The following is a 26,729-nucleotide window of genomic DNA, read 5'->3' on the forward strand; positions in this document are numbered from 1 at the left end:
GACGTGCCGTCTGAGCCCAGGAATCCCCAGCCCCTCCCAGGGGCCCCCCAGGCATCTGGTGCCCCACTGGGCCCCCTGCCCCAAGGACTCAGTCAGCTGCTGCCGCCTCTGCCCAGGAACGCCCCCACCTGGAACACCCCTGTAACGATGCTGCCCGTGGGAGCCAGCTGAGGTCACTCAATCAGGGTGAACTGCAAACAGACCGGGGCAGACAAACCCCAAACGCTGGTGGATATTGCAATAGTTAGATTTACCCAGCCAGCCCAAAGCAGCTTCTACAGCACCTCCCTGGGTGCTCAGATGTCCAAACAACGCAGTTCCCTTAAAGTAGCCAGCCTCAGGCCTCCCTCCAGACACACCTGTCAACCATAGGGTGATAAACTCTGAAAATCTTATTTCATCCTCGAAAAGAAAAGGTTCTTCTGACCCCAAAGGACCAAGCCCCAGACCCAGGTCGAATGATAACTCAGATCTTACCCCAAATACACGCTTACGGTCAATCCTTGTTATCTAAGCTAAAATTTATTAAAAAAGAAAAGAGAGAGCTCGTTGGTTAAAAGATCAATATACAGAGAGACTTGGGTTCAATTCTTGAGGTCCAGATACAGAGCAGAGATGAGCTTGTAGTTGCCAAAAGTCCTTTTAGAAATAGTCCAGAGGTTATAGTCCAATGTCCACATTCAGGGTGACTCCAGTCAGTGACTGGGGATCTCAATCCTGATGGCTTAAGGTTTCCCCCTCCTGAAACCCAAAGCAGATCTGACATGAAGAAGGATCGTGTCCCAGGGTCTTTATACATTTTCTGCAGCCTTTTGGCCTGAGAAAACAATCGGCTTGGCTTTCCTTCTCCCAAACATCCTGGCAATTAGCACAGGATCCATTAAACAGTTCAGACACAGGTTCCCACAGCCTTCAAAGAGACATAGACAATTATACTCTGTCACTCAAGTGTCTTCCTAAATGTTAATATTCCCTTTTTGATCTTTGAATCAAAGCCGTAGCCATAGACAAGGCTTGTTTGCGGACATCACAAGACCTGAGCAAACATCTCCCCTTCTCTCTCTAACAAGCCGGCTGCATTTCAAAGCTCTGTTCATTTACATCTCTTCCTAACCAGTCTCTAAAGTTCGGCCATGGGTCAGGTCAGTCTGGGAGTTAATTAGCTCTTTCTGGCCCTGTCACCTTTCCATGAGACTTTAAATCACACTCAGAACATCACACCCCCACCTCACTCTGTGCACGCACAGCCACCCGTTCCCCAGGCCCTGGTGCACTGGCCTGGATGGGGTCATGCATGTCTCCAGACTCAGCCCCTGCGGGGGTGGCCCAAGGGGGAGTACTGAGTCCCCTTACCTTGCCCCCCCCACCCCCCGACAGTGGAGGGAACCTGGGGAGGAGGAATGTGGAGGGCAGGGGATAGAGCAGCAGGCAGAGGGTTGTGGGGGCAGGGGATGTCAGGGTAAGAAATGGGGGAGCATGCAGGGGATCATGGGTACAGGGCATATCGGGGTGCTGCAGTGAGACGTGGGGGGGCGGGCAGGGGACTGAGAGTGGGACAGACAGGGTATGGGGGTCAGGTAGGGTAGGGTCAGGTAGGAGGCAGAGTCAGAACTGCCAAGTGTCCAGTCCCCCCCCTTGCACCATAACTCCGCCATTTTTTTGGCACCTGGACACCTACCCACCCAAACACTAGCATGAGCCACAACCCAGGGAAGAGCAGTGTGAGCCACAACCCAGGGAAGAAAGGGAAAGTTGATAGTAATTAATATAAATAAGAAGTTAGGGATTGTAGAACATTGATAAGGAAAGCCAAGGGACACAAGGAGACGACTATGGCCAGCAGCAGTAAGTACAATAAAATTTAAAATATATTAAGAACAAAAAGAATCCTGACAATGGTATTGTACCATTACTAGATGGAAATGGTAGAAATCTCAATAATAATGCAGAAAAGGCAGAAGTGTTCAATAATATTTCTGTTCTGTATTTGGGGAAACTACAGATTATATAGTGTCATCATTTGGTGATGATAACACTCTTTCCATTCCACTAGGATCTCAGGAGGATGTTAAGCAGAAGCAACTAAAATTAGACATTTTTCAAAACAGCAGATCGTGATAACTTGCATTCAAGAGTTTTAAACGTGCTGGCTGAGGAGCTCACTGGACCATTAAGGTTGATTTTTCAATAAATCTTGGAGCACTTCTAGAAGACTAGAAGTTGTGCCAATTTTTAGAAAGGGTAAACAGGATGAGCTGGTAATTATAGGCAAGAGAATGAAGCAGCTGAATACAGGACTCAATTAATGCCAATCAACCAGGGTTTATGGAAAATAGATCCCATCAAACTAATGTGAAATCTCTTTTTGATGAGATTACAAGTTTGGTTGACAAAGGTAACAGGGTTGCTGTAAAGCATTTGAGTTGGTCCTGCACAACATTTTGATTCAAAAACTAGAATGGTATAAAACGACCATGGCACACATTCAATGGATTAAAACCTGGCTAACTGATAGATCTCAAAATGTAATTGTAACTGGAGAATCACCACTGAGTGGGTGTGTTTCCAGTGAGCCCCCACAGGGGTTGGTTCTTGACCCTACTTTACATTTTTATCAATGACCTGGAAGAAAACATAAAATCATCACTGACAAATTGTGCAGATGATACAAAAACTGGGGCAGTGATAAATAACAAAGAGGCCAGGCCACCGATTCAGAGCAATCTGGATCACTTGGTAACCTGGGCACAGGCAAACTGCGTTTTAATACAGGTAAATGTAAATGTATACAGCGAGGATGGGGACCCTGAACAAGATTTGGGAGTCACGGTGGATAATCAGGCGAACATGAGCTCCCAGTGGGAGGCTGCGGCCGAAAGGGCCAATGCCATCCTGGGATATATAAAGAAGGGAATCTCGAGTAGGAGCAGAGTTTATTTTCCCTCTGTACGTGGCACTGGAGCGAGCGCTGCTGGGATCCTGGCTCCAGTTCAAGAAGGACATTGATAAATTGGGGAGTGGTCAGAATTAAAGGGTTAGAAACCTGCCGTACAGAGGAGCGCAATCTATTTAGCTGAACAAAGAGAGGGTTAAGGGGTGAGTTGATCCCAATCCGGAAGTACCTACCTGGGGATCAGAGATTTAACAATGGGCTGTTCACTCTAGCAGAGGAAGGTCTGACAGGATCCAGTGGCTGGAAGTTGAAGGTCGACACATTCAGACTGGAAATAAGGCCTAGGTTTGCAACTAACCCTTGGAACAATGTACCCAGGGTTGAGGTGGATTCTCCAGCCCTGGCGATTTTTCAGTCAAGACTAGCTGTTTGTCGAAACGCTCTGCTCTAGGGGCTGGTGTCTGGCCTGTGCTGTACAGAGGGTCAGCCAAGACGGTCACAATGATCCCTTCTGGCCTTGGAAGCGATGAATCAAGACTTACTCATTTGCTAACTCAAGAGTTTTAAGCCAATCACCTGATTTGGGCACCTGGCTGGAGGGGGTTCTGGGGGGGGGGAGAACATTAGCAGACAGACACAGCAACCAAGCCGGGGATGGAGTAGAGGTGAAAGACCCCCTCTCCCCGCATGCTCCCGCCAGTAACAGTGAATGCTGATCAGCACAATGACCAGAGGTTGAGAGCACCAAGAGCCCCTGTTCCCCAGTGCCTCTGTGATCTCAGCGGGGTGTTGTGTGTTCACGAGCCCAGACAGCAGGAGCAAGGGAGCCCCCGGTTCCACGGGTGCACTACACTAAGCTGCTGAGGGGGCACTGACCACCCGCAGCAGCACCCTCCACCCCGGCACCACAACCCGAATCGTGGCTGGTGAGGAGGGGAGGCCCCAAGAGGGGGGACTGGAGAATGAGCCCACCCTGCACTCACCCTGGTTAAAAGACAGGAAACAAAGGGTAGGAATAAATGGTCCGTTTTCAGACTGGAGAGAGGTAAATAGTGGTGTCCCCCAGGGGTCTGTACTGGGCCCAGTCCTAGTCAACATATTCGTAAATGATCTGGAAAAAGGGGTAAACAGTGAGGTGGCAAAATTTGAAGATGATACAAAACTGCTCAAGATAGTTAAGTCCCAGGCAGACTGTGAAGAGCTACAAAAGGATCTCACAAAACTGGGTGTCTGGGCAACCAAATGGCAGATGAAATTCAGTGTTGATAAATGCAAAGTAATGCACATTGGAAAGCATCATCCCAACTATACCTATACAATGATGGGGTCTAAATTAGCTGTTACCACTCAAGAAAGATCTTGGAGTCAGCGTGGAGAGTTCCCTGAAAACATCCACTCAATGGGCAGCGCCAGCCAAAAAAGCGAACAGAATGTCGGGAATCATCAAGAAAGGGATAGAGAATAAGACAGAAAATATCCTATTGCCTCAATGTAAATCCATGGTATGCCCACAGCTTGAATACTGCGTGCGGATGTGGTCACCCATCTAAAAAAAAAATATATTAGAAAAAGAGACAACTAAGGGGGGATAAGATAGAGGTCTATAAAATCATGACGGGTGTGGAGAAAGTAAATAAGGAAGTGTTATTTACTCCTTCTCATAACACAAAAACCAGGGGTCACCCAATGAAATGAATAAGCAGCAGGTTTAAAACAAACCAAAGGAAGCATTTCTTCACACAACGCACAATAAGCCTGTGGAACTCCTTGCCAGAGGAGGCCAAGACTATAGCAGGGTTCAAAAAGAACTAGATTAACTTCCTGGAGGATAGGTCCATCAGTGGCTATTAGCCAGGATGGGCAGGGATGGTGTCTCTGGCCTCTGTTTGCCAGAAGCTGGGAATGGGCGACGGGAGATGGATCACTGGATGATTCCCTGTTCTGTTCATTCCCTTTGGGGCCCCTGGCACTGGCCACTGACAGGACAGGACACTGGGCTAGATGGACCTTTGGTCTGACCCAGTCTGGCCGTTCTTATAGTCACCCTGCAGAGGTGGCTCCTGTCCCAGGGGCTGCGTCTGGCTCCCCACTCTCAGCATTGCAACCTGGTGCATGTGGTCACAGTGTTACTCAGGTCCAGGGGTGAAAGTAACTTCAAGGACTTACCGGTACTTAGGAGGGGGCGGGGCCTGAATTGGAAGAGGCGGGGCCTTTACATCCCCAGGCCCTTTAAATCAAGATTTAAAGGGCCCGGGGCTGGGACTGTGGTAGCAGCAGCTGGGAGCCCCGGGCCCTTTAAATTGCCACCACGATCCCTGGGGCTCCAGCAGCAGGGCTCTGGCGGCAACTGAAAGGGCCCGGGGCTCCAGCCGCTGCTGGGCTCTTGCCGGTACGCCATACCGGGGTGTAGCAGCTTACTTTCCCTTCTGCTCAGGTCTGACCCAGCCTCAGCCTACCCCAGGTCACAATGCCACTCACTCAGACTTGGCTCCGCACCCCCCACCCCCGTCCCAACGGAGGCCAGCTGGGCCAAACCTGAGCTGGGAGCCCAGGGCAAGCACGCCCAGTGCACACTGGCTAATCCGCGACTGATTTCTGTGGGTGCAACTGCACCCGGGGCACTGGCTAAAGCCACCCCGCTTGGGCATCAAAGGTGTTAATAAAAAGAAAAGGAGGACTTGTGGCACCTTAGAGACTAACCAATTTATTTGAGCATGAGCTTTCGTGAGCTACAGCTCACTTCATCAGATGTATTGGCTATAGCTCACGAAAGGTTATGCTCAAATAAATTGGTTAGTCTCTAAGGTGCCACAAGTCCTCCTTTTCTTTTTGCGAATACAGACTAACACGGCTGTTACTCTGAAAGGTGTTAATGTGACCCTGGCCCTGAACAGTGTTAAATGACGTTTGGGTGAGGCTGCTCGAGCCCCTGGCAAACACACCACGAACAGTCCTTCAGCATTTTATTAAAGATACAGCAAGAGGAAGAAAAACAGTGAAAACGTTGGACCTGTCAGGTTCCCAGCAAGGCTGTCATTGTCACAGTGAGGCTTTTTCCCTTTCATGGGAGAGACGTTTTACCAGGAACCTGACCCCCATTTGACAGCCTTTCAGCTGGTGTTAACGATGGTATAACCCGGGATCCTAGAAATCCCTTTGTCATGGAAAAACGCGCATTTTTACATTTCTTATTGGTGAATGTTGGGGTTTTATCACAGAAAACTGGGGTCCTGGTAATAACCATCCAGTTAGGGGGAAAGAGCGTAAGTCAGGTGAGCTGGGCTGGAGCTGTCCCTGTTGTTATTAAAGTCCCATCCTGCTTCCGAGAGGACGGAACGAGACAAGCACACACAAGGGGGAGAGAACCGAACCGCAGAGACAACGCAGCTCCCGTCTCTGGTGCTGCCTGCTGGAGAATCACAATCCCCGCGGGCTCAGCTCACTCGCAGGCCAGCCGGACTCCTGACTCCGAGCGCTCACACAGCAGCAGCCGGCCCAACGCTCTCTGCCATCTCCATCCCCTCCTGGGGGACAGAGAGAGGCCTGGCCTCCGTTCGTCGCGCCCTCGTCACCTCCTGGCCATGTACCTGGGCAAGACACCTTCAGCACAAAGGAAGCTCCAGCTCGTTCAGAAAAATGCAGCCTCTCCTAAGCAACACAGCCTCCGGCGAGCCCCTCACCCTGTCCTCTGCTCCCTACCCCAGCTTCCCACAGCAAGTTCAAGGGCTGGGCCTTCCCTTCCCAGTGCTCCATGGCCGGGGCCCAGGACACCCAAACAGAGGCTAGGCTCCTGGATGGAGATCAGGCAACAGTCGCAGGGGCCAGGCGGAGACTGGAATCACACACACACACACACACACACACGGAGCGAAGGACCATCCCAAACCGCCCCATCTTCCACTCCAAGGGCCAGGCGCGGGTCTAAGAAACAGAGCAGCTGGGGTATCGATATTAACCCCCCAACCTCTCCCCCTCCCAAAACAAGAGACCCCGCTGCACCCGCCACGCCCTCTAGGGACAGGCTCAGGGAACGAACCCTGTGTGACACCCAGTGATGAGCTCCCAAAATCTTAACAACCGGTTCCCTCCTCACCCCACGAGGGGGTCGTGGCCCACCTCCGGCCCCCGGGACTCCTGCCCCATCCAACCCCCCGCATTCCTTGATGCCCCCATCCACCCCCCTCCCCTGTCCCCTGACTGCCCCCAGAGCCAGGCAGGAGGGTCTCGGGGGCCACAGTAGTGGGTGCCCACCCTACCCCTAAGAGCCAGAGGGACCTGCCGGGGGGCAAGGTGGGGAGTCCCGGAGCTGCTTACCTGGGGCAGCTCCCAGGAAGCAGCCGGCAGGTCCCTCTGGCTCCTGGGGTGGGGTGGGGTGGGGTAGCTAGGGGGGGAGCAGGGAGAGCAGCCGCTCCCCCCACCGATCACATCAAAAGTGGCGCCTTAGACACCGACTCTGGGGGTGCTCCGGGGCTGGAGCCCCCATGGGGAAAATTTGGTGGGTGCAGAGCCCCCACCGGCAGCTCCTCGCCCTGCGCCCAGCCCCAGCTCACCTCCGCTCCGCCTCCTCCCCTGAACGCGCTGCCCGGCCCTGCTTCTCCGCCCCCCCCCCCCCCCCCGCCTTCCCGCGAATCAGCTGTTCGCACTGGAAGTCTGGGGGGGCTGAGAAGCAGGCCGCGGCTTCCCGCTCAAGCCGAGGGAGGCGGAGGTGAGCTGGGGCAGGGAGCAGTTCCCCTGCGCCACCCCACCCCCCGCCGGGTTACCTGCTGCGGCGCGGGCGGCCCTCCTCTCGCCCCCCTCGCCGAGCTCCCCTCCGCCTCCCTGGGCCTGAGTGCGAAGCCACCACCTGCTTCTCAGCCGGCCCCAGCTTCCCGCGCGAACAGCTGATTCCCGGGAAGCTGTGGGGGGCGGAGAAGCAGGGCGGGGCGGCGCGTTCAGGGGAGGAGGTGGAGCGGAGGTGAGCTAGACCCGGGGGTGGGGCGGGGAGCTGCCGGTGGGTGCTCTGCACCCACCAAATTTTCCCCCTGGGTGCTCCAGGGCTGGAGCACCCGTGGAGTCAGCCCCTAAGGCGCCACTTTGGGCCGGTTAAATTTAGAAGCCCTTTTAGAACCGGTTCTCCCTCGCGGAACCACGGGTTCTAAAAGGGCTTCTAAATTTAACAACCAGTTCTAGCGAACTGGTGCAAACCGGCTCCAGCTCACCACTGGTGACACCCATGTGCTCACACAGTCGCCCCGTGGCCGGTAACACCCGGGGCAGAAGAGAACAGGCTCATCACAGGGGCCGATCGGCCACGCCAGGAGCCAGCAAACGTATACCAGCTCGGGGCTGTTTGGGCATGACCGTTAGTCGCCTCCATGGCCACCGGCTCACAGCGGGGCTGCTAAGGCGCAGTCTTGGCCGGCTCAGCCAGGGTCTTATTAGGCAGAAGGCAGAGGAGAGGGAGAGGACAGAGGAGAGCTAAGGGGAGAAAAAGAAAACACCAGGGGTGGGGGGCAGCAGGGCTGGGAGTTAGTGGGAGCCAGGGCAGCTGGCGACGACATTTGGGTCCCTCTCTCTGGCCTGGTCAGGGCAGCGGCCCAAGGGCAGATCCCAGGAGAAGGTGGCAGTGGTAACCATGATGGAAAAGCCGGTTTCTGCCGGCCCTCCTGCTTCCCCACCAGCTCCCCGAAGGCTTTTTGTCTGGCCCCCAAAAGGTAGCCGCGGGCGGAACAGCCCATCCCCCTCATTAGTTTCCTCACCAGTTAGGTCTCATTTTGGCCCATTGATTTCTGGCCCCACTTCTCTTGGTTAGCAGACGTGGGGTTAGCACCGTGCTGGGGCTCTCCTGGGGGCCAGGGGGTTGTCTGGACTAGCCTAGGCTCTCTGTTTGTCTCCTTTATGCACCTTTTCCCACCCCTGGAATATCTTATAACCCTTTCTCTGCATCTCACCGTTCGGTGGACACTGCGAGCAGGTCAGCGGGGCCCCCATGATCACAGCAGCTGTTACCTGAAGGAGAGTCACCCGCTGAATATGCTGCTGGCCCCCTGCCCAGCCCAGTCAGCCCCGCCCAGCTCCTCCGGTCCTCGCTGACGACAGCGTTAATTAGCCCGAGGATGTGCCCAGGTTTGTACAGGGCCGTGCGGCTTCCCCAGGCAAACCACAAACCGGGAAGCTCCCTTCAATTGCCAAAATTAGCTCCCGAGGCACAGCCCGGCACAGGGCACAGCCACGCCTGCCCTGGCGTACAACCACAGCTCGGCCGGCTCGCCGCGGGCCTGGCTGGCAGGTCGCTTCCTGCCCCGCAGAGCGGGCGCACACAGGGTAATTTCACATACAAATGGCCAAATAAGCAAGGGGGGAAGCCAAGGCACCTCCCATGGGTGGGAACTGTACAGCATGGGCTGAAGTGCACCATCTTTGTTGGAGCTCAAGGGCAAGCAGGATTGCCCAGTGTCCCTGCGAGCGTGGAAGTTCTACAATGAAGTCCATTGGCACAGCAGACCAAGACTGGTGGTGTGGGCAGAGGCTGGAGGAGATCTAGGGGTTTAGACTGTAGGTTCTTGATACAGGCACAGAGGTTGCAGGACCTTATATAATCCTTGATGTAATCTCATAGGCCTGGCCACCAGAGGTTCCTCAAGACCAGATTGGCTTGAATTGGCCAAAACGGCCACTGCTGGCGAATTGTGGCATAGTTTCAATACCTGAAACCTAGGTTGTCCCTCCGGAACATACAGAAAAGCCTTGCAATAGAAGAGGCCATTCTGTAGTCGGGTCTGGGGTGATTGGGTACCCACATCGTTCAGGGTCTGGAAGATCTAGGTCACAAATGCGTCGTTGGGGAGCAGATGGAGGACATCAGACTGCTGTCAATTGTCCTGTTGACAAAGTTGGGCCCCTTGACCATGGTGGCAGGGGGCTCTTCACCAGGTCTGAGATGTTAGCCTTTGCGGGATAGGGCATCTGCCCTGGGATGGTAGGTTGCAACAAACCTGAAGTGAGCAAAGAAGAGGGACCAGCAGATCTGGGGTTGGTTAAGGAGTCTGGCAGTCTATAGGTATTCCAAGTTCTTATGGTCCATCAGGACTTGGACTGGGAATGGTGCCACCTCCTAGAAGGAGCCCTACTTCTCAGAGCCGCCTTGGTATCCAGTAGTTCCTTGTCCCAAATATTGTAATTTTTCCACTGAGGACTGCTTCCAAGAATAAAAACCACATGGGTAGAATTGGTTACAGGGACCCACATGTAGAAATAATTCTGCACCTATGGCAAAGTTTGAGTCATTGGCCTTGATCATAAATGGTTCAGTGAATTCTGGGTGAATTTGGATAGGTGCCAAGGTGAATGCCCTCTTCAGTCGATCAAAGGCTAACTGAAGCCCCAGGGGTCAGGCAAACTGGCCCCCTTTTGCAGGAGCACTGTTATGGGTGCAACCAGGCTAGAGAATCCTTTAATAAATCACCTGTAAAACTTGGCAAATCCGAGAAATCACTGCCCTCCACCTACATCCTTGGGTGTGGCCTAGTCAAATATTACCCCTGCCTTACGAAGGTCCATGTGAGTTCCTCGGGCCAGGGGATCCCAAGAATTCCACCGTGTCCTTATTGAACTCACATTTCTCAAGTTTTGAGCAGAGGTGGTTTTGGCATCATCACTCCACGACAGCGCAGACAAGATGACTGTGGAGGTCCTGACTTTCAGAGAAAATGAGGATCTCATCCAGGTAAAGGACAACAAATTGGTCCAGTATGTCCTTAAGATGTTGCCAGGGCATTGCACAACCCAAATGGCATGACCATGGCCATGCCTGGTATGGAAGGTGGTCTTCCATTCGTCTTCTTCCTGGATCCTCACCAGGGTAGAAGTTCCACGGTGGCCAACTTTGTGAAGACCTTGGCAGGGCAGGGTCTTTCAAACAGCTCATTAATAAGCCGTACATGGTACCGGTTTCAGATTGTAATCTTGTTCAATACTTGGTAGTCCACACAAGGCCGGAGGAACCACCATTCTTTGCCGCCCAGAAGACTGGGGCCTCTGCTGGGGATGTAGAGGGGCAAATTAACCCCTTCTGAAGGTTTTCCTGGGGACAGGTCCCCCAGAAATGCCTGCAGTTCAGATTATGAGAGGGAGTAAATGTGCCCAAAAGGAGCCTCGGCTTCTGGCGGGAGGTCAATGGGGCCGTCATGCTGCAATGAGGCAGTAGGGCGCTGGCTGTCTTTTCACTGACCATGTCGGCATAGAGCTGAAATTTAACAGGAATCCCTGGAGCTGTGGAGGAGGTCATGGGGGTTGCCAGGGTCACCTTTGGATCCTCTCTTAGCATCTCTGAATTCTTTGGAGGACTGAGTAAGCGGCAGCGGGCTGCTGGGCCTGGTTTGGCTCTCAGGAAACAGGACTGCTGGCGAGACAGGGAACAAGAGCATATTGTGCCTGACCACCAGATGTGCAGGTCGTAGGCGATGAGCCAGGGGATGCCAAGGACAACTGGTGAATGCAGTTCATGAATGAGCCCAAACAGAACTTCTCGGTGGCCTCAAAGGACAGTTGCCTTGAAGGGAGCCATCTGGTGGGTGACTGGTCCCGACGAAAGGGCAGACTCCGGATCCATGAAACTGCCTGAGGCGTCCAAGTCCACCAGCACCTCTAGGCTGGTGTCGGGCACCACAAGGTCGACAAGTACAGGTGCGGGCTGCTGGAGAAAAGGGAAGGGCACCAGCCCAGCCCCCTCCCCCCTATCGAGTCTAGGGCTTTGCTTTCTCTGAACCAGGTGCAGATCAGACCTTAGCGGGGCAGCTTGACGCAGTGTCCTGGTTCCCCACGGTATGGACATACGTCTGATGCCCAGAGTCAATTCTTCTCCACGTCCAAAAGGCCGGGCCGGAGCTGCTCCCTTTGCCTGGGTTCGGAGGTGGAGACGGGTCCCCAACTGCACCTCCAGCCCCACAAGTCCCAAACCCTCTGCAAAGGCCAGGAATGACCCCTGCAAGTGCTCACCCCATAGTGGGCAGAGAGGGGCAGGGACTCAGGCAATGTCACACAACGAGGCAGGGCATAGCTGACTGAGACCTAGGAGTCCTGGCCCAACAGAGGATGCTCCCCACATTAGGAGGCCAGGAGGGGGGAGGGGGCCATGCCACGGCTGCTTGTTCGGAGCCCGCATGGCGTGGGGGCAGAGCCCTGGGGTGGCTCATCCCACGCCCCAGCCCCGGCCCTCACGCCGTCTCCTGTGCCAGGCGATAGTCGTACAGGCTGCCACGTTCCAGGAAGCTCCTGGCATCAGGCGGCTGGCGCCGCTCCAGGGAGTCCCCAGTGTCAGCAGCCGGCCCAAAGCCACCCCCGCCAGGGGTCTGCAAGCGGAAGACGTCCTGCGGGGAGGGGAGGGGAGGGAGACGGTGAGGGGGGGAGGGGACTGTCCCCAGACCCTGCCCAGACAGGAGCCCCAGAGAGGGGAATCAGACCAGGTCAACCCAAGGAAAGTACCAGCCACACCACAGCACAGCCGTGCCAACCGCACCCCACACCGGGAGAGCTGGGTCAACCAGCCCCTCCTACCCCCCCCCCCCCCAGGACAGCCGTGCCAGCCCCGCCCCCCACCAGGAGAGCTGGGTCAACCAGCCCCTCCTACCCACCCCCGGGACAGCTGTGCCAACCCCACCCCGCACCGGGAGAGCTGGGTCAACCAGCCCCTCCTTCCCCCCCTCCCTCGGGACAGCCGTGCCAACCCCACCCCACACCGGGAGAGCTGGGTCAACCAGCCCCTCCTTCCCCCCCTCCCTCAGGACAGCTGTGCCAACCCCACCCCGCACCGGGAGAGCTGGGTCAACCAGCCCCTCCTTCCCCCCCTCCCTCAGGACAGCTGTGCCAACCCCACCCCGCACCGGGAGAGCTGGGTCAACCAGCCCCTCCTACCCCCCCCCCCGGGACAGCCGTGCCAGCCCCGCCCCCCCACCAGGAGAGCTGGGTCAACCAGCCCCTCCTACCCACCCCCGGGACAGCTGTGCCAACCCCACCCCGCACCGGGAGAGCTGGGTCAACCAGCCCCTCCTTCCCCCCCTCCCTCAGGACAGCTGTGCCAACCCCACCCCGCACCGGGAGAGCTGGGTCAACCAGCCCCTCCTTGCCCCCCCCCCGCGGGACAGCCGTGCCAACCCCACCCCGCACCGGGAGAGCTGGGTCAACCAGCTCCTCCTTCCCCCCCTCCCTCGGGACAGCCGTGCCAACCGCCCCCGACCGGGAGAGCTGGGTCAACCAGCCCCTCCTACCCGCCCCCGGGACAGCCGTGCCAGCCCCGCCCCCCCACCGGGAGAGTCGGGTCAACCAGCCGCCCCCCACCCCTAGGACAGCCATGCCAGCCCTGCCCCCCACTGGGAGAGCCATGCCAACCAGCCAACCCGCCCCCCACCACACTGGGAGAGCTGTGCCAGCCGGCCCCACCCCATCCCGGGACAGCCCCACCCCCACCAGGACAGCCATGCCAACCGGCTCCCGCTCCCACCCCCAGCCAAGCGGGGCGCTGGACTCTTACCCCGGGAAGCACTCGCACTGACGTCTTCCCCCCCAGGCTGATGGTTCGTCCATCTCTGCGGATCAGCAAGTTCAGCCCGGGGGAGCCAGAGTCCCCCCCTGCCCAGAAGAGAAAAGGGAGTCAGAGGGAGGGTCAAATTCAAGGTGACAGACGGGGTACACCACGAGGGGGCGGGGTGGGGGGTCAGAGGGCGGGGGGGCGGGGTGACAGGCGGGGGGACACCACGAGGGGGCGGGGTGGGGGGTCAGAGGGCGGGGGGGCGGGGTGACAGGCAGGGGGACACCACGAGGGGGCGGGGTGGGGGGTCAGGGGGCGGGCGGGGTGACAGACGGGGGGACACCACGAGGGGGCGGGGTGGGGGGTCAGAGGGAGGGAGGGTGGGCGGGGTGACAGACGGGGGACACCACGAGGGGACGGGGTGGGGGGTCAGAGGGAGGGTCAAATTCAGGGTGACAGATGGGGTACACCATGAGGGAGCAGGGTGGGGGGTCAGAGGGAGGGTAGACGGGGTGACACCACGAGGGGGCGGGGTGGGGGGTCAGACAGAGGGCAGACGGGGTGACAGACGGGGGACACCACGAGCGGGTGTGGGGGTTTGCCGGGGGGGGCCGGAGGGAGGATCAAACGGGGATACCACGAGGAGCTGGGCAGTTCAGTGGGGACCGCAGTGGAGGGGAGGGGAGGAGAGGGGGTGCCCGGTGGGGGCCCACGGCGGGTGCTCACCCTGCAGGCCGTAGGGGCGGAAGGCCCGGCGCTCGCTCAGCACCGACAGCACCATCTCCTGGCGGAAGAGCAGCTCGCGGATCACCCCGTCCCCGCCCCGGAACCGCCCGCTGCCCCCGCTGCCCTGGCACAGCTCAAAGCAGCGCAGGATCACTGGGTACCTGGGGGGGAGGCAGCGTCACTGGGGAGATGAGCGGCCCCCCCAGGCAGGGCACCCTCCACCCGGTCCCCCTGCACACTCTGCCACTGCCCGAGCACAGAGCGGGGAGACCCTGGGACCCACAGCCGGCTCAGCCCCCCCGGCAGCGGTTACAGGGGCCGAGGACACTACATCCTGAGGGCCCATCGGCTCGGTGGAGGCCCCTAAAAAGCTGGGGTTACCCCACAGGTCTTGGGTGTCCTGGCTGCTGCCACTCCCCCACCAAGGGACCTCCCACTCCATCCAGCTCCCCCCCCCACAAGGCCCTTCTCCCAGACTCCCTGCCCGTGTCCCCCAAGGAGGGCCCTAGCCGAGAGCCCTGCAAAGACGGGGCGCTCCCCGTGGGGTCCCAGACCCACCGTTTCTCCAGGATCTCGGGGTCAGTGATGCGGGTGTTGGTCATGTGGGTGTGCACCCCGCTGCGCCCATGCCAGTGGGGCCCGGCCCCCACGCCGCCCGCCACTGTCTCATAGTACCCCACATGCTCGTTCCCAAACGTCACGTTGTTCATGCAGCCCTGGAGTGAGGGGATGAGAGATGGAGGGAGATCCGGCCCCGGGGACCCCGACGGGAGATCCGGCCCCGGGGACCCCGACGGGAGATCCGGCCCCGGGGACCCCGACGGGAGAGCATGACCGGCCTTGTGCCATGGAGTGTGAGGGAGTCAGAGCCCAGCACCCCCCACTTCCTGCGATTCCCCATGACTCTCAGCCAGCCAGCAAAACGGAAGGTTTATTAGACGACAGGAACACAGTCCAAATCAGAGCTTGTAGGTACAGACAACAGGACCCCCTCAGGCAGGTCCATCTGGGGGAGCAGGGAGCTTAGACCCCAACCCTGGGGTTCCCTCCGTTTCCCCAGTCCACGTTGTCACGGCGTCCCCGGGCGATGCTCTGGAGCTGCTCCCTACGAAGCCAGGCAGGACTCTGGGGAAGTCTCCTTTCTGTGAGCAGCCTGTCTGCAGGACACACAGCTCACACAGCTTCCACCTTCCTGGGTCTGACCTCGGAGCATTCAGCATCCTCTGCCCCTCCGTGCGCTTCCCACAGCCAGTCCGCACAGGCGGGGTCCTGGGGAAGCCAGAGGGTCCTGCCCCCCAACTCCGCAGTCAGACGGGACTCTCAGCCAGCCAGGAAAACAGAAGGTTTATTAGACGACAGGAACATGGTCTAACACAGAGCTTGTAGGTACAGAGAACAGGACCCCTCAGTCAGGTCTATCTTGGGGGGCAGGGAGGCCAGAGCCCCATCTGGCCTCCCTCCATTTCCCCAGCCAGCTCCAAACTGAAAATCTCCAGCCCCTCCTCCTCTGGCCTTTGTCTCTTTCCCGGGCCAGGAGGCCACCTGATCTCTTTGTTCTCCAACCCCTTCAGTGGGCACCTTTGCAGGGGAGGGGCCCAGGCCATCAGTTGCCAGGAAACAGGGTGTCGGCCATTCACCATCGCACCTGCCCTCTCGGGCTCTGCAACAATCACACCCCCTTATTCCCCCCACCTAGATACTGAAGAACTGCATAGGGGAAACTGAGGCACCCACACATTATTCAGAGAAAACATTAAGAACAGTCCCACTTTGTCACATCTCTCCCCCTTCGAGATCGAACTGAGAGGGGTCACTTTAGCCAGTGACCTGGGGAAGTTTGAACCCACCAACGTTCCCGTGGATGCCCCAGCATCTCTCCCGTTCCTTGGTGGGAGTTACACCAGGCCCTTCCAGTTTCACGCCCTCCCTTAGGTCGGGGGTGGTCGATAGCACTCGCAGGCCACATATGGGAAGGTTTATGCGGCCTGTGCCTTTTGCCACCCCAAAACCCCCGGGGGTCAAACTGGGATCCGGTCTTCTCCCAGTGCTCCAGTCTGGAGGGCTGTGATTTGGGCTCTCTTGGTTAAGAGCCCCCATCTTGACCTGGGCCACCCTCTGACCAGGTGTCTCTGTCCCCCGCCGCTCGGCATCAGCCCCTTTCATTGGATGCAGCTGCGTCGGGGCAGAGGGGTCCGTGTACACAGCAAAGCGCCGCCCCATAGATCTGGCTACAGCTTTTCAAGGGCCTGCCCCACGGCCGGGCATTTCTTCTCGATGGCCGCATAGTTCTGCTCCCGGAGCAGCAGCTTCTTGCTCCGGTACCCGATGGGGTGTCTCTCCCCCGTAGCATCGGCCTGCATCAGCACCGCACGCAGCCCTGCGTCTGAGGCGTCGGGGGCACTGAAAAGGCCTTGGCGCAGTCTGGGTTTACCAGATTTACTGGGCCCTAGATTAGAGCCTCCTTCAGCGCACAGAGAGCCCTCTGGCACGGCTCGGTCCCGACCACCTTGTCTGGCTTCCCCTTCTTACACAGCTCAGTGGTGGGGGCAGCTGGGGAGCTCAAGTGGGGTACAAACCCCCGGTAGTACCCTGCCATCCCGATAAAGGCCTGGACCTGTTTCTTGGTCTGGGGAACAGGCCAATCTCTGATCATCTCCACCTTGGCCGGCTCTGGGCTTGGGTAGCCGTTCCCCACCTTGTGGCCCAGGTACGACACCTCTGCCATCCCCACCTTACACCTTCCAGCTTTTACTGACAGTCCTGCCTGCTTCGGGTGACCCAGCCCCCTCTTCACTGGGGACACGTGTTCCTCCCAGGTCTGGCTAGAGACACAGGTATCATCAATGGACGCCAGGGCCAAGTTCTCCATCCCCCTCAGTAGCTGTTCCACCTGGTGCTGGGGGGTGGCCGACGCCCCCCCGAGGTCGAAAGGCAGGACCAGGAACTCAGAGAGCCCCAAAGGGGTGGTGAAGGCAGATTTCAACCTGGCATCTGGGTCCAAAGGCTCCTGCCAGTCGCCCTTGGTGAGATCCATAGAAGGGAGGTAATGAGCCCCCCTAGCTTGTCTAGAATCTCACCAGGCCTAGGCCTGGGGTAGGCATCGGACACGGTGATATCCTTAAGCTTTCGATAGTCCCCACAGAACCAGAGCGACCCGTCTTCCTTGGGGACCAGCCCCACGGGTGAGGCTTGTGGGCTGTTGAATGGCTGGATCACCTCTAAAGCCAGCATGTCCTTGACCTCTCTGCAGGCTCTGGGCTGTTTTCCCAGTGACTCTGAACGGGGGACACCTGATGGGAGGACTGGCTCCCACCTCAGGGAAGAGATCCACCAGGGGGTCTCCCCCCTTCACCTCCCAAACGTCCCTTACCAGGTCCAGGGGTCCCCTCACTCTCCTCCCGCACAGCAGCTCAAAGGGAAGAACCCGGTGGATTCCTGGGGCACGTCCCCATACCACACGTGGGGCAGGTGCTTGTCCCCGTCCTGGGGATGCTGATTCATAAAAGTCCTCAGCACCATCCCCAGGGCCCCATAGACTCTCTCCACCAGCCCGTGGGACGGAGGGTGACCTGCAGAGGCCCAGGTGGGCCAGACCCCCCATTTCTCCCACCAGCCTTGGAGCCAGGCTGACAGGACATTGGACCCCTGGTCTGTAAGGACCCCGCTGGGGACCCCCTTCTGCTCAAGATGGTCAGCAGCACGTCTGCCCTGGTGTCTGCCTCGGTGGAGGACAGAGCCCCCGCCCCTGGGTAGCGGGTGGCGAGATCCATCACCCCCAGGACGTATTTCTTCCCCGACCAGGTCGCCTTGCTGAGGGGCCCCACTATGTCCAGAGCCCCCTTCTGGAAAGGCTCCTCTATGATGGGCAGGGGTCTCAAGGGAGCTTCAACCTTGTCCCAGCCTTCCCCACCCTCTGGCCGGGGTCGCAGGACCTGCCGTGCTGCTGGGTCACAGGACCTGCCGTGCCACTGGGGTGGGTCCCCGAGGAAGACGGGTCGATCTGGTTCTGTGGGGAGTATCGGAAGCTTAAGGATATCACCGTGTCCGATGCCTACCCCAGGCCTAGGCCTGGTGAGATTCTAGACAAGCTGGGGGGGCTCATTACCTCCCTACTATGGATCTCACCAAGGGCGACTGGCAGGAGCCTTTGGACCCAGATGCCAGGTTGAAATCTGCCTTCACCACCCCTTTGGGGCTCTCTGAGTTCCTGGTCCTGCCTTTCGACCTCAGGGGGGCGTCGGCCACCCCCCAGCACCAGGTGGAACAGCTACTGAGGGGGATGGAGAACTTGGCCCTGGCGTCCATTGATGATACCTGTGTCTCTAGCCAGGCCTGGGAGGAACACGTGTCCCAGGTGAAGAGGGGGCTGGGTCACCCGAAGCAGGCAGGACTGTCGGTAAAAGCTGGAAGGTGTAAGGTGGGAATGGCAGAGGCGTCGTACCTGGGCCACAAGGTGGGGAGCGGCTGCCCAAGCCCAGAGCCGGCCATGGTCAAGATGGGGGCTCTTAAGCAAAAGAGCCCAATCGCAGCCCTACAGTTTGGAGCGCTGGGAGAAGACCCGATCCCAGTTTGAACCACAGGGGTATTGGGGTGGCAAAAGGGCACGGGCCACATAAACCTTCCCACATGCGGCCTGCGAGTGCTATCGACCACTCCCGACCTAAGGGAGGGCGTGAAACTGGAAGGGCCTGGTTTAACTCCCACCAAGGAACGGGAGAGATGCTGGGGCATCCATGGGAACGCTGGTGGCTTCGAACTTCCCCGGGTCACTGGCTAAAATGACCCCGCTCAGTTCGATCTCGAAGGGGGGAGAGGTGTGACGAAGTGGGACTGTTCTTAATGTTTTCTCTGAATACTGTGTGGGTGCCTCAGTTTCCCCTATGCAGTTCTTCAGTATCTAGGTGGGGGGAATAAGGGGGTGTGATTGTTGCAGAGCCCGAGAGGGCAGGTGTGATGGTCTCTGCACAGAGAATGGCCGACACCCTGTCTCTTGGCAACTGATAGCCTGGGCCCCTCCCCTGCAAAGGTGCCCACTGAAGGGGTTGGAGAACAAAGAGATCAGGTGGCCTCCTGGCCCGGGAAAGAGACAAAGGCCAGAGGAGGGGCTGGAGATTTTCAGTTTGGAGCTGGCTGGGGAAATGGAGGGAGGCCAGATGGGGCTCTGGCCTCCCTGTCCCCCAGGATGGACCTGACTGAGGGGTCCTGTTCTCTGCACCTGCAAGCTCTGTGTTAGACCATGTTCCTGTCGTCTAATAAACCTTCTGTTTTCCTGGCTGGCTGAGAGTCCCGTCTGACTGCGGAGTTGGGGGGCAGGACCCTACGGCTTCCCCAGGACCCCTCCTGGGCGGACTCGCTGTGGGAAGCGCACGGAGGGGCAGAGGAGGCTGAATGCTCCGAGGTCAGACCCAGGAAGGTCGAAGCTGTGTAAGCATCTTGCCTTTGGGACAGGCTGCTCCCAGAGAGGAGGCTTCCCCAGAGTCCTGCCTGGCTTCGTATGGAGCAGTTCCAGAGCATCGCCCGGGGACGCCGTGACAAGACAGTCCCAGTAAAACTCCCCTGCGACATCCCCAGGTCAATCCTCCCCACTCCCTGCTCCGTCACATCTTGTGCCAGCCAGCCCCCTGCCTTGGGGTCCTGGTCCAGAGGAGAGGCAGGCCCAGCTGCGTACTCGGCCCTGGCCCAGCCCCAGCCAAGGCAGTTGGAGGAGGGCGAGCCCCAGCCCAAGGGACGCCCAGCCCCATCCTGCGGGATGCCTCCAGCCGCCTGGGCCCATTCAACAGGCAACTCCCCTCGGCTGGGCACAGCCGCCAAACTGCCCGTGCCCTATGCCCGCAGACTGGAGGAATCGCCAGACCCCACTGCTTCCGTGCCCCTGTCCAAGCCCCAGCCAGGGAGAGCCCCAAGGCCCAGCTCCACAGCCGCCCCTCCCCAGCCCCACACAGGGCATGCCGCCCCCCGACGCTCTCACCTGAGAGGCGGCGCAGGTCCCAAAGGCCCTGAAGATCACGTCCACCACCCTCTGTGAGGTCAGCACGTTGCCCCCGACCACGGCAGCCTCCGGGGACGGGTCCAGGATGGAGCCCTTGGGAATGAGAACTTGCACCGGGGCCAGGCAGCCCTGCCATGGGGGAGAGAGCATCAGGCTGCCCTGAGCACCCCCGCCCCTCTGCCCTCCGCCGAACTGGGGCTGAACCCACCGCTCCAGGCAAGTGCGCAGCCGCAGGGGGCACAGAGAGAGCCTACAGCTCCCAGCGCGCCCTGTGCCAGCCCCGGTGCCACCCAGAGACCGCAGCTCCCAGCGCGCCCTGTGCCAGCCCCAGCCCCGGTGCAACCCAGAGACCGCAGCTCCCAGAGCACCCTGTGCCAGCCCCAGCCCCAGTGCAACCCAGAGACCGCAGCTCCCAGCGTGCCCTGTGCCAGCCCCAGCCCTGGTGCCACCCAGAGACCGCAGCTCCCAGCGTGCCCTGTGCCAGCCCCGGTCCCATCCAGAGACCGCAGCTCCCAGCGCGCCCTGTGCCAGCCCCGGTCCCATCCAGAGACCGCAGCTCCCAGCGCGCCCTGTGCCAGCCCCAGCCCTGGCCCTATCCAGAGACCGCAGCTCCCAGCGCGCCCTGTGCCAGCCCCAGCCCCGGCCCCACCCTCCCTTCTGCCCTGCAGACCCCTCCTGGGCCCACCTGGTTGAGCGGGATGTCCTGGCCCACTATGCAGCGGACACAGTAGATCAGTGCCGAGAGGGTGATGGCGCGGGGCGCGTTGCAGTTTCCATGCACCTCGGGGCCAGAGCCGGAGAAATCAAACACAGCACTGCCCTGCGGAGAGCCGGGCTCAGAACGGGCTCCGCGCGCCCCGCCCCCCAGGTAGGGGTCAGCTCAGCACCCACCTCCCCCCACTCTGGGGTCAGCCCAGAAGCCTGGCCCTCCTTCATTCCAGCCCCTCTTCCCCCATCCTGGGTCACCCCAGCACCCACCTCCCCCATCAGAGTTACCCCAGCATCCTAGCTCCTCCCCCACAGATTCACCCCCCTGGAGTCACCCCCAGCCCCATTCCTGCTCACCCATCAGATGGGAGTTTCTCTCTGCCACTGGGTCCCCCACCTTTGAGTTAACTCTCCTCCCGCCAGCTGGATCCCCCCCCAACTCTCTCATCCTCCTGCTACCCCCCCAGTTCCTCCCCCTGCGGATCCCCCGACATCAGCCCCGACCCCCGGCAGAGGGGCCTGGCTCACCTCCTGTGGGTCCACCTCCACCTTCAGCCGGATGGGGGAGCCGTCGTCCATGTGATCCTGCGCCTGCACCACTATGGGGCGTGTCGCCCCCCCACAGCGAGCAGCGAAGCCCTTCAGCATGTCCCGCACCGCCACCTCTGCATTGGCCTGTGGGGCAGAGCAGGGCAGTGAGGCGGGGGGGGGGCTGGGAACGGGATGTGGAGGGCAGGGGAGCCCGGGGTCCTGCTCCTTTGCACAGAGATCGGGGCACACCAGCCCCAGGACCCCAGACCAGGCCCCTCTCCGGCGGCCCTGCCCCTCCCCGCTTACCTGGATGTGTGCCATGTAGGCCTGCACCACCTCCAGCCCGTACAGGCCAATCAGCTCGCTCACCAGCTGGATCCCCTTCTGATTGGCCGCCACCTGCGCCCGCAGGTCCGACAGGTTGTCCTGGAGCTGGCGGGTGCCGCTGCTGCCTGGGATGCGGCCCGGAGCCATCAGGGCCTCGGTCACAGCTGCTGAGAGGAGGGACAGGTGCGAGCGGGCCCCTGGAGACGGGGCCAGCAGGCACCACGGGCTGCACTGCATGCTGGGATATTCACGCCCCCAGGGGCGCACTGACGGGGCAGGACCGTGCTATCCGGGGGGCGAGATCTACCCACTCCCCAGCCTGGGGCGTTGGGGGAGGCAAACGCCCGGTGAACAAATCCTGCCCCCCCTGCAGGGCTCGGAGATGGAGCCCACTCACCCGGCTGGCGCGGAAGGGGAGCTCATGCCAGGGTCAGGAGGATGGCTCCCCTGGGGCCAGAGCGTAGGGACCCCTTTGGGGGTCTCCCATCCGCATGCGGATCTAGCCCAAGGCTGCTTAGCTGCTCCCCCCAGCTCATACATGCAGCCCCCATCCTGCCCCCAGCACTCACCCTCCTCCTGGAAGACTCCGTCCTTCACCAGCTTAAAGGAGACGAAGACGGCGCCTTCCTCCTGCAGCGCCTTGGAGTGCGGGGGCATGGAGCCGGGCGTGATGCCCCCAATGTCCACATGATGCCCACGGCTGGCTACGAAGAACACGGGCCTTGGCATCCCTGGCCAGAACACCTGGGAGGGGAGAGCAGCTGGAATCGGGGCCAGGGACCCACATGCCCTGCAGGGGCTCAGGACAGGGCACTGCAAGGTGTGGGGCAACCCCCACACGCTGCCCCTGCCTTTGGCCTACCCACTGCCCTGAGTCACCAGCCTGCCAGCCCTCCTTGGCCCCTGCCCTCTCTGCTGAGGCCACAGTGCCCTGGGGGCTGGCACCTCTGGGGTGGGGACAACTGCCTGCTCAGGAATGGGCTGAGACCCATAAACTCATGTCACACATGGGCCCCAGGGATGCCCCCCAAAGAATGGCTTCTGGCTGGATCTGTGTGACGAAGCGGGACTGTTCTAATGTTTCCTCTGAATAGTGTGGGGGTGCCTCAGTTTCCCCTATGCAGTTCTTAAGTATCTAGGTGGGGGGAGAAGGGTGTATGATCGTTGCAGAGCCCTAGAGGGCAGGTGTGTGCAGGGGTCTGGACACAGAGAATGGCCAGCACCCTGTTTCCTGGGCCTCCCCCCTGCAAGGTGAGAGCTAAAGGGTTGGAGAACAAAGGAATCCGGTGCCCTCCTGGACCGGGAAAGGGACAAAGCCCAGAGGAGGAGGGGCTGGAGAGAGTTTCAGTTTGGTGGCTGGCTGGGGACGTGGAGTGAAGGGCAGACGTGGTTGTCTCGCTCACTGCCCCCCAAAATGGACCCAGCTGAGGGGTCCTGTTCTCTGCACCTGCAAACTCTGTGTTAGACCATGTTCCTGTCGTCTAATAAACCTTTTGTTTTACTGGTTGGCTGAGAGTCACGTCTGACTGCGGAGTTGGGGGGCAGGACTCGCTGTGGGAAGCGCACGGAGGGGCAGAGGAGGCTGAATGCTCCGAGGTCAGACCCAGGAAGGTGGAAGCTGGGTGAGCTGTGTGTCCTGCAGACAGGCTGCTCCCAGAGAGGAGACCTCAACAGAGTCCTGCCTGGCTTCATGGGGAGCAGTTCCAGAGCATCACCCGGGGACTCCGTGACAATCTGACATGGGGAGCTGCAGCCCAGAGGCATCAGCTGCCCCTTGCCCAGGCCCTGCTGGTGGTACTCACAGGTGTGATGACAGTCAGGTCTGGGAGGTGGCTGCCCCCCGCACATGGGTGGTTGCTGAGGATCACGTCACCCTCATTCAGGTCATCCCCGAGGTTCCGGATCTGAAACGGCACCAAGAGCGGTGCTCAGGGGCCGCCCAGGGGGCTGGCCAGCCCTGGGGGAGCCGCAGGCCCAGCCCTCAAAGCGCAGAGCCAGGGCGCAGGGGGATGCCAAAGAGGCGTGTGCCGGGGTTGCACCTACCTGGAACTGGACGGTCTCCTGCATGGCCCCCAAGTGCACCGGGATGTGGGGAGCGTTGGACACCAGCCCCCCATCCGGCCCAAAGAGGGCGCACGAGAAGTCAAGCCGCTCCTTGATGTTGGTGGAGATGGCCGTTCTCTGCAGGATCCGGCCCATCTGCTCTGCAGGGCGAGATGAAGCGACTGCTACCAACCCCGAGGAGGGAGCCGTTCCATAGGAACCCCCAGCCCCAAGGGCACCCCCCACAGCCATGCAACTCCCCTTCCCAGAACCTAGGCAGCTCAGCAGACCGGGCAGAGTCCCCCTCCATCCTTGGCTCCAGCTGGCATCACGGGTCCGTCTCTCCCCCACTTCCCCAGCACCAACCTGTCTGCACTTTGCATCAGTGCCACACACTCTCTGTGCAAGAGCCTTCTTCACCGCAGCTCCAGTGCCTCTAGGCCTCTGTATCATGGACCCGGCAGCTCCTCCCAAATCTCAGCCACAAACGCATCACCTCCCTGTCCTACATGCCTCTCGGTGCCCCACACCCCCTGACTGAACTGGGGCGGCCCTTGGGCGACAGTTTGTTTAAAAGATGCTGCGTGAAAGGCAGCTGCCTCTGGGGTGGGGCACGGAACGGCTGGGTAACAGCCACACAGCAGGGCTCATCAGCAGCTTGGGACAGGTAGTGAAGGAGAGTCTGTGCTCCAGCTGAAGCGCCAGCGGGAATTTGGAGAGGCAGAAGGAGCTCCACCTGATTAGAATGGGGCCAGGACAGTGGGGTTAACACCCCGACTCTGGGGTACGTGGGCCAGAGACCCTAGCAACACTTCCAGCCGCGGAGCGCCCCCTAGCGCTGCACTGGGGTCAGCCCCAACTGCAAGGGGACCGTGTCCCCTACAGGGCCCACATGCTGCTCCCGGCAGCTTCTGGCATCCTGGGAAGTCTCCCATCCAAGCACTGCCCTGCCCTGCCCAGTCCCCCTGGCTTGTGGGATAGGCCCAGCTGAGAGCACTGGAAGTGGGGATTTTCTGTAGTATTTTTATGAAGCCTAAATGTGGCTCAGTTTCCTCTATATGGCAACCGTCATGGGGGAGGGGAGAAAAGGGCTGTTTTGTCTGAAACGGTGATTGGGCTGGGGAGGCCTAGTGGCCGGAGCCAGACTCAGGCATCGGACTGGCTTGGTGTGAGAGCAGGGCTGGAGCAGGACTAGGAACACCGTGGGCCTGGGCCCGAGAGCAGGGCTGGAGCAGGCGAAGGCCGGGGGGCTCTGTTGTCACTGCCGGGCAGGAGAGAGTTCCAAGCCCTGGAGTCACACTGAGCAGACTGAGCTGCGGCTCCTCCCGTGGGGCTTATGTTCCTGCCCTGGGAGTCACAGCCCAGCTCCTGGCTTGTGGGCTGGCGCCTGGACCAGGAGTGACTCCTCACCTCCCGTGTGCTCTCAGGGCAGGCTGAGGCCTGGGTAGGAATGGTGCCCAGCTGTCTGAGCCAGGAGGGGTCACTGGAAAGGACTGGCCCAGCCGACCCCAAAGCAGTGAACAATGGAAAAGCCTGCAGCAGGACATTGACACCTGGCACCCATGGCCTAGGGGGAGAGGGGTTTCCCCACCACTCTGCAGCGAGGCTGAGCAAAGACCCCCCAGCTGGAGGACACAGGCCTGGGGGGGGAGTAGGCTGCTGGAGGGAGTCGGGGCTCTCACCTGGGAACTGCCCAAGGAGATCAGACTGAGAGCTTGTCTACACTTAAAGCACGAGCCGTGCTGCTGTAACACGTCAGTGTAGACACCACCTACCCCCGGGAGGGGTTCTTCGCTTGGCATAGCTAACCCACCTCCCCGAGAGACGGCAGCTCGGTCAACAGAAGAATTCTTCCATCGATCTAGCACTGTCTCCATGGGTTGTCTTAATTACGCCATGCAGGGGGAGGGATTTTTCACACACCTGACTAACGTTTTTAAACCGACCTAATTTTCTGGTGTCGACCAGGCCTGAGCGAGAGACAGCCTGAGCATGGAACTCACGGCAGCTCAGCCTGGCTCTGGGCTAACCGGCAGGGACTCGGACTGTGCTTTAACCACTCACACGAGTGAAATGCCTGCAAGCATCATGGACATTTTTTACAAACATCATAATAGAGGCTCAAACTACACGTATACCCCACAGGAGAAAACAAAAAGAAGTAAGACGACCAAAGAAATGCCACCATGGCTAAACCAGAGAGCAAAAGAGGTGGGTAGAGACAAAAAGACAGCTTTTAAAATTGGAAGTCAAATCCTGCTGAGGAAAATAGAGAGGAACATAAATTGTGGTAAGTCATGTGCAGAAGTATGATTAGGCTGGCCAAAAAACAATTTGAAGACACAAAAACTAACAGCAAGTACATCAAGAGGCAGGAAACCTGCCAAACAACCAGTGGGGCCACTGGACGATCCAGATGCTAAAGGAGCACCCAAGGGGGATAAGGCCACTGCAAAGAAGCTACATGAATTCTTTGCATCGGTCTTCTCAGCTGAGGATGTGAGGAAGATTCCCAAACCTGAGCCAGTCTTTTTAGGTGACAAATCTGAGGAACTGTCCCAGATTGAGGTGTCATAAGAGGAGGTTTTGGAACAAACTGATAAACTAAACAGGAATAATCACCAGGACCAGATGGGATTCACCCAAGAGTTCTGAAGGAACGCAAATGTGAAATTGCAGGACTGCTAACTGTGGTCTGTAACCTCTCATTTCAATCCGCTTCTGTACCAGATGACTGGAAGGTAGCTAATATGACACCCAATTTTTAAAAAGGCTCCAGAGGTGATCCCGGCAATTACAGGCCGGTGAGCCTGACTTCAGTACCAGGCAAATTGATTGAAACTATAGTAAAGAACAGAATTATCAGACACACACATGAACACGATTTGCTGGGGAAGAGTCAACCTGGCATTTGTAAAGGGAAGTCATGCCTCCCCAATCTACCAGAATTCTTTAAGGGGTCAACAAACATGTGGACAAGGGGGATCCAGTGGACATAGCTGTGACGA

General features: G+C 59.1%; 1 protein-coding gene across 1 annotated transcript in view; it reads right to left on the minus strand.

Annotated features, from left to right (window-relative positions):
• Window positions 1–8,580: 8,580 nt before the first annotated feature.
• OPLAH (5-oxoprolinase, ATP-hydrolysing) overlaps window positions 8,581–26,729 on the minus strand; it is a 44,311-nt gene continuing 26,162 nt past the window's right edge. Inside the window, exons 16-26 of the mRNA XM_037891775.2 lie at window positions 23,722–23,882; window positions 23,481–23,582; window positions 22,248–22,422; window positions 21,658–21,842; window positions 21,349–21,495; window positions 20,798–20,932; window positions 20,092–20,241; window positions 14,682–14,839; window positions 14,124–14,284; window positions 13,401–13,498; window positions 8,581–12,240 (exon numbers count right to left, since the gene is read on the minus strand). Coding sequence (XP_037747703.1) covers window positions 12,088–12,240; window positions 13,401–13,498; window positions 14,124–14,284; window positions 14,682–14,839; window positions 20,092–20,241; window positions 20,798–20,932; window positions 21,349–21,495; window positions 21,658–21,842; window positions 22,248–22,422; window positions 23,481–23,582; window positions 23,722–23,882 — 1,625 coding nt within the window. The 3' untranslated portion in view covers window positions 8,581–12,087. The remainder of the gene's footprint in view (window positions 12,241–13,400; window positions 13,499–14,123; window positions 14,285–14,681; window positions 14,840–20,091; window positions 20,242–20,797; window positions 20,933–21,348; window positions 21,496–21,657; window positions 21,843–22,247; window positions 22,423–23,480; window positions 23,583–23,721; window positions 23,883–26,729) is intronic.

The sequence above is a fragment of the Chelonia mydas genome, chromosome 2 (genome assembly GCF_015237465.2).
Source record: "Chelonia mydas isolate rCheMyd1 chromosome 2, rCheMyd1.pri.v2, whole genome shotgun sequence".
Lineage (NCBI taxonomy): Eukaryota > Metazoa > Chordata > Testudines > Cheloniidae > Chelonia > Chelonia mydas.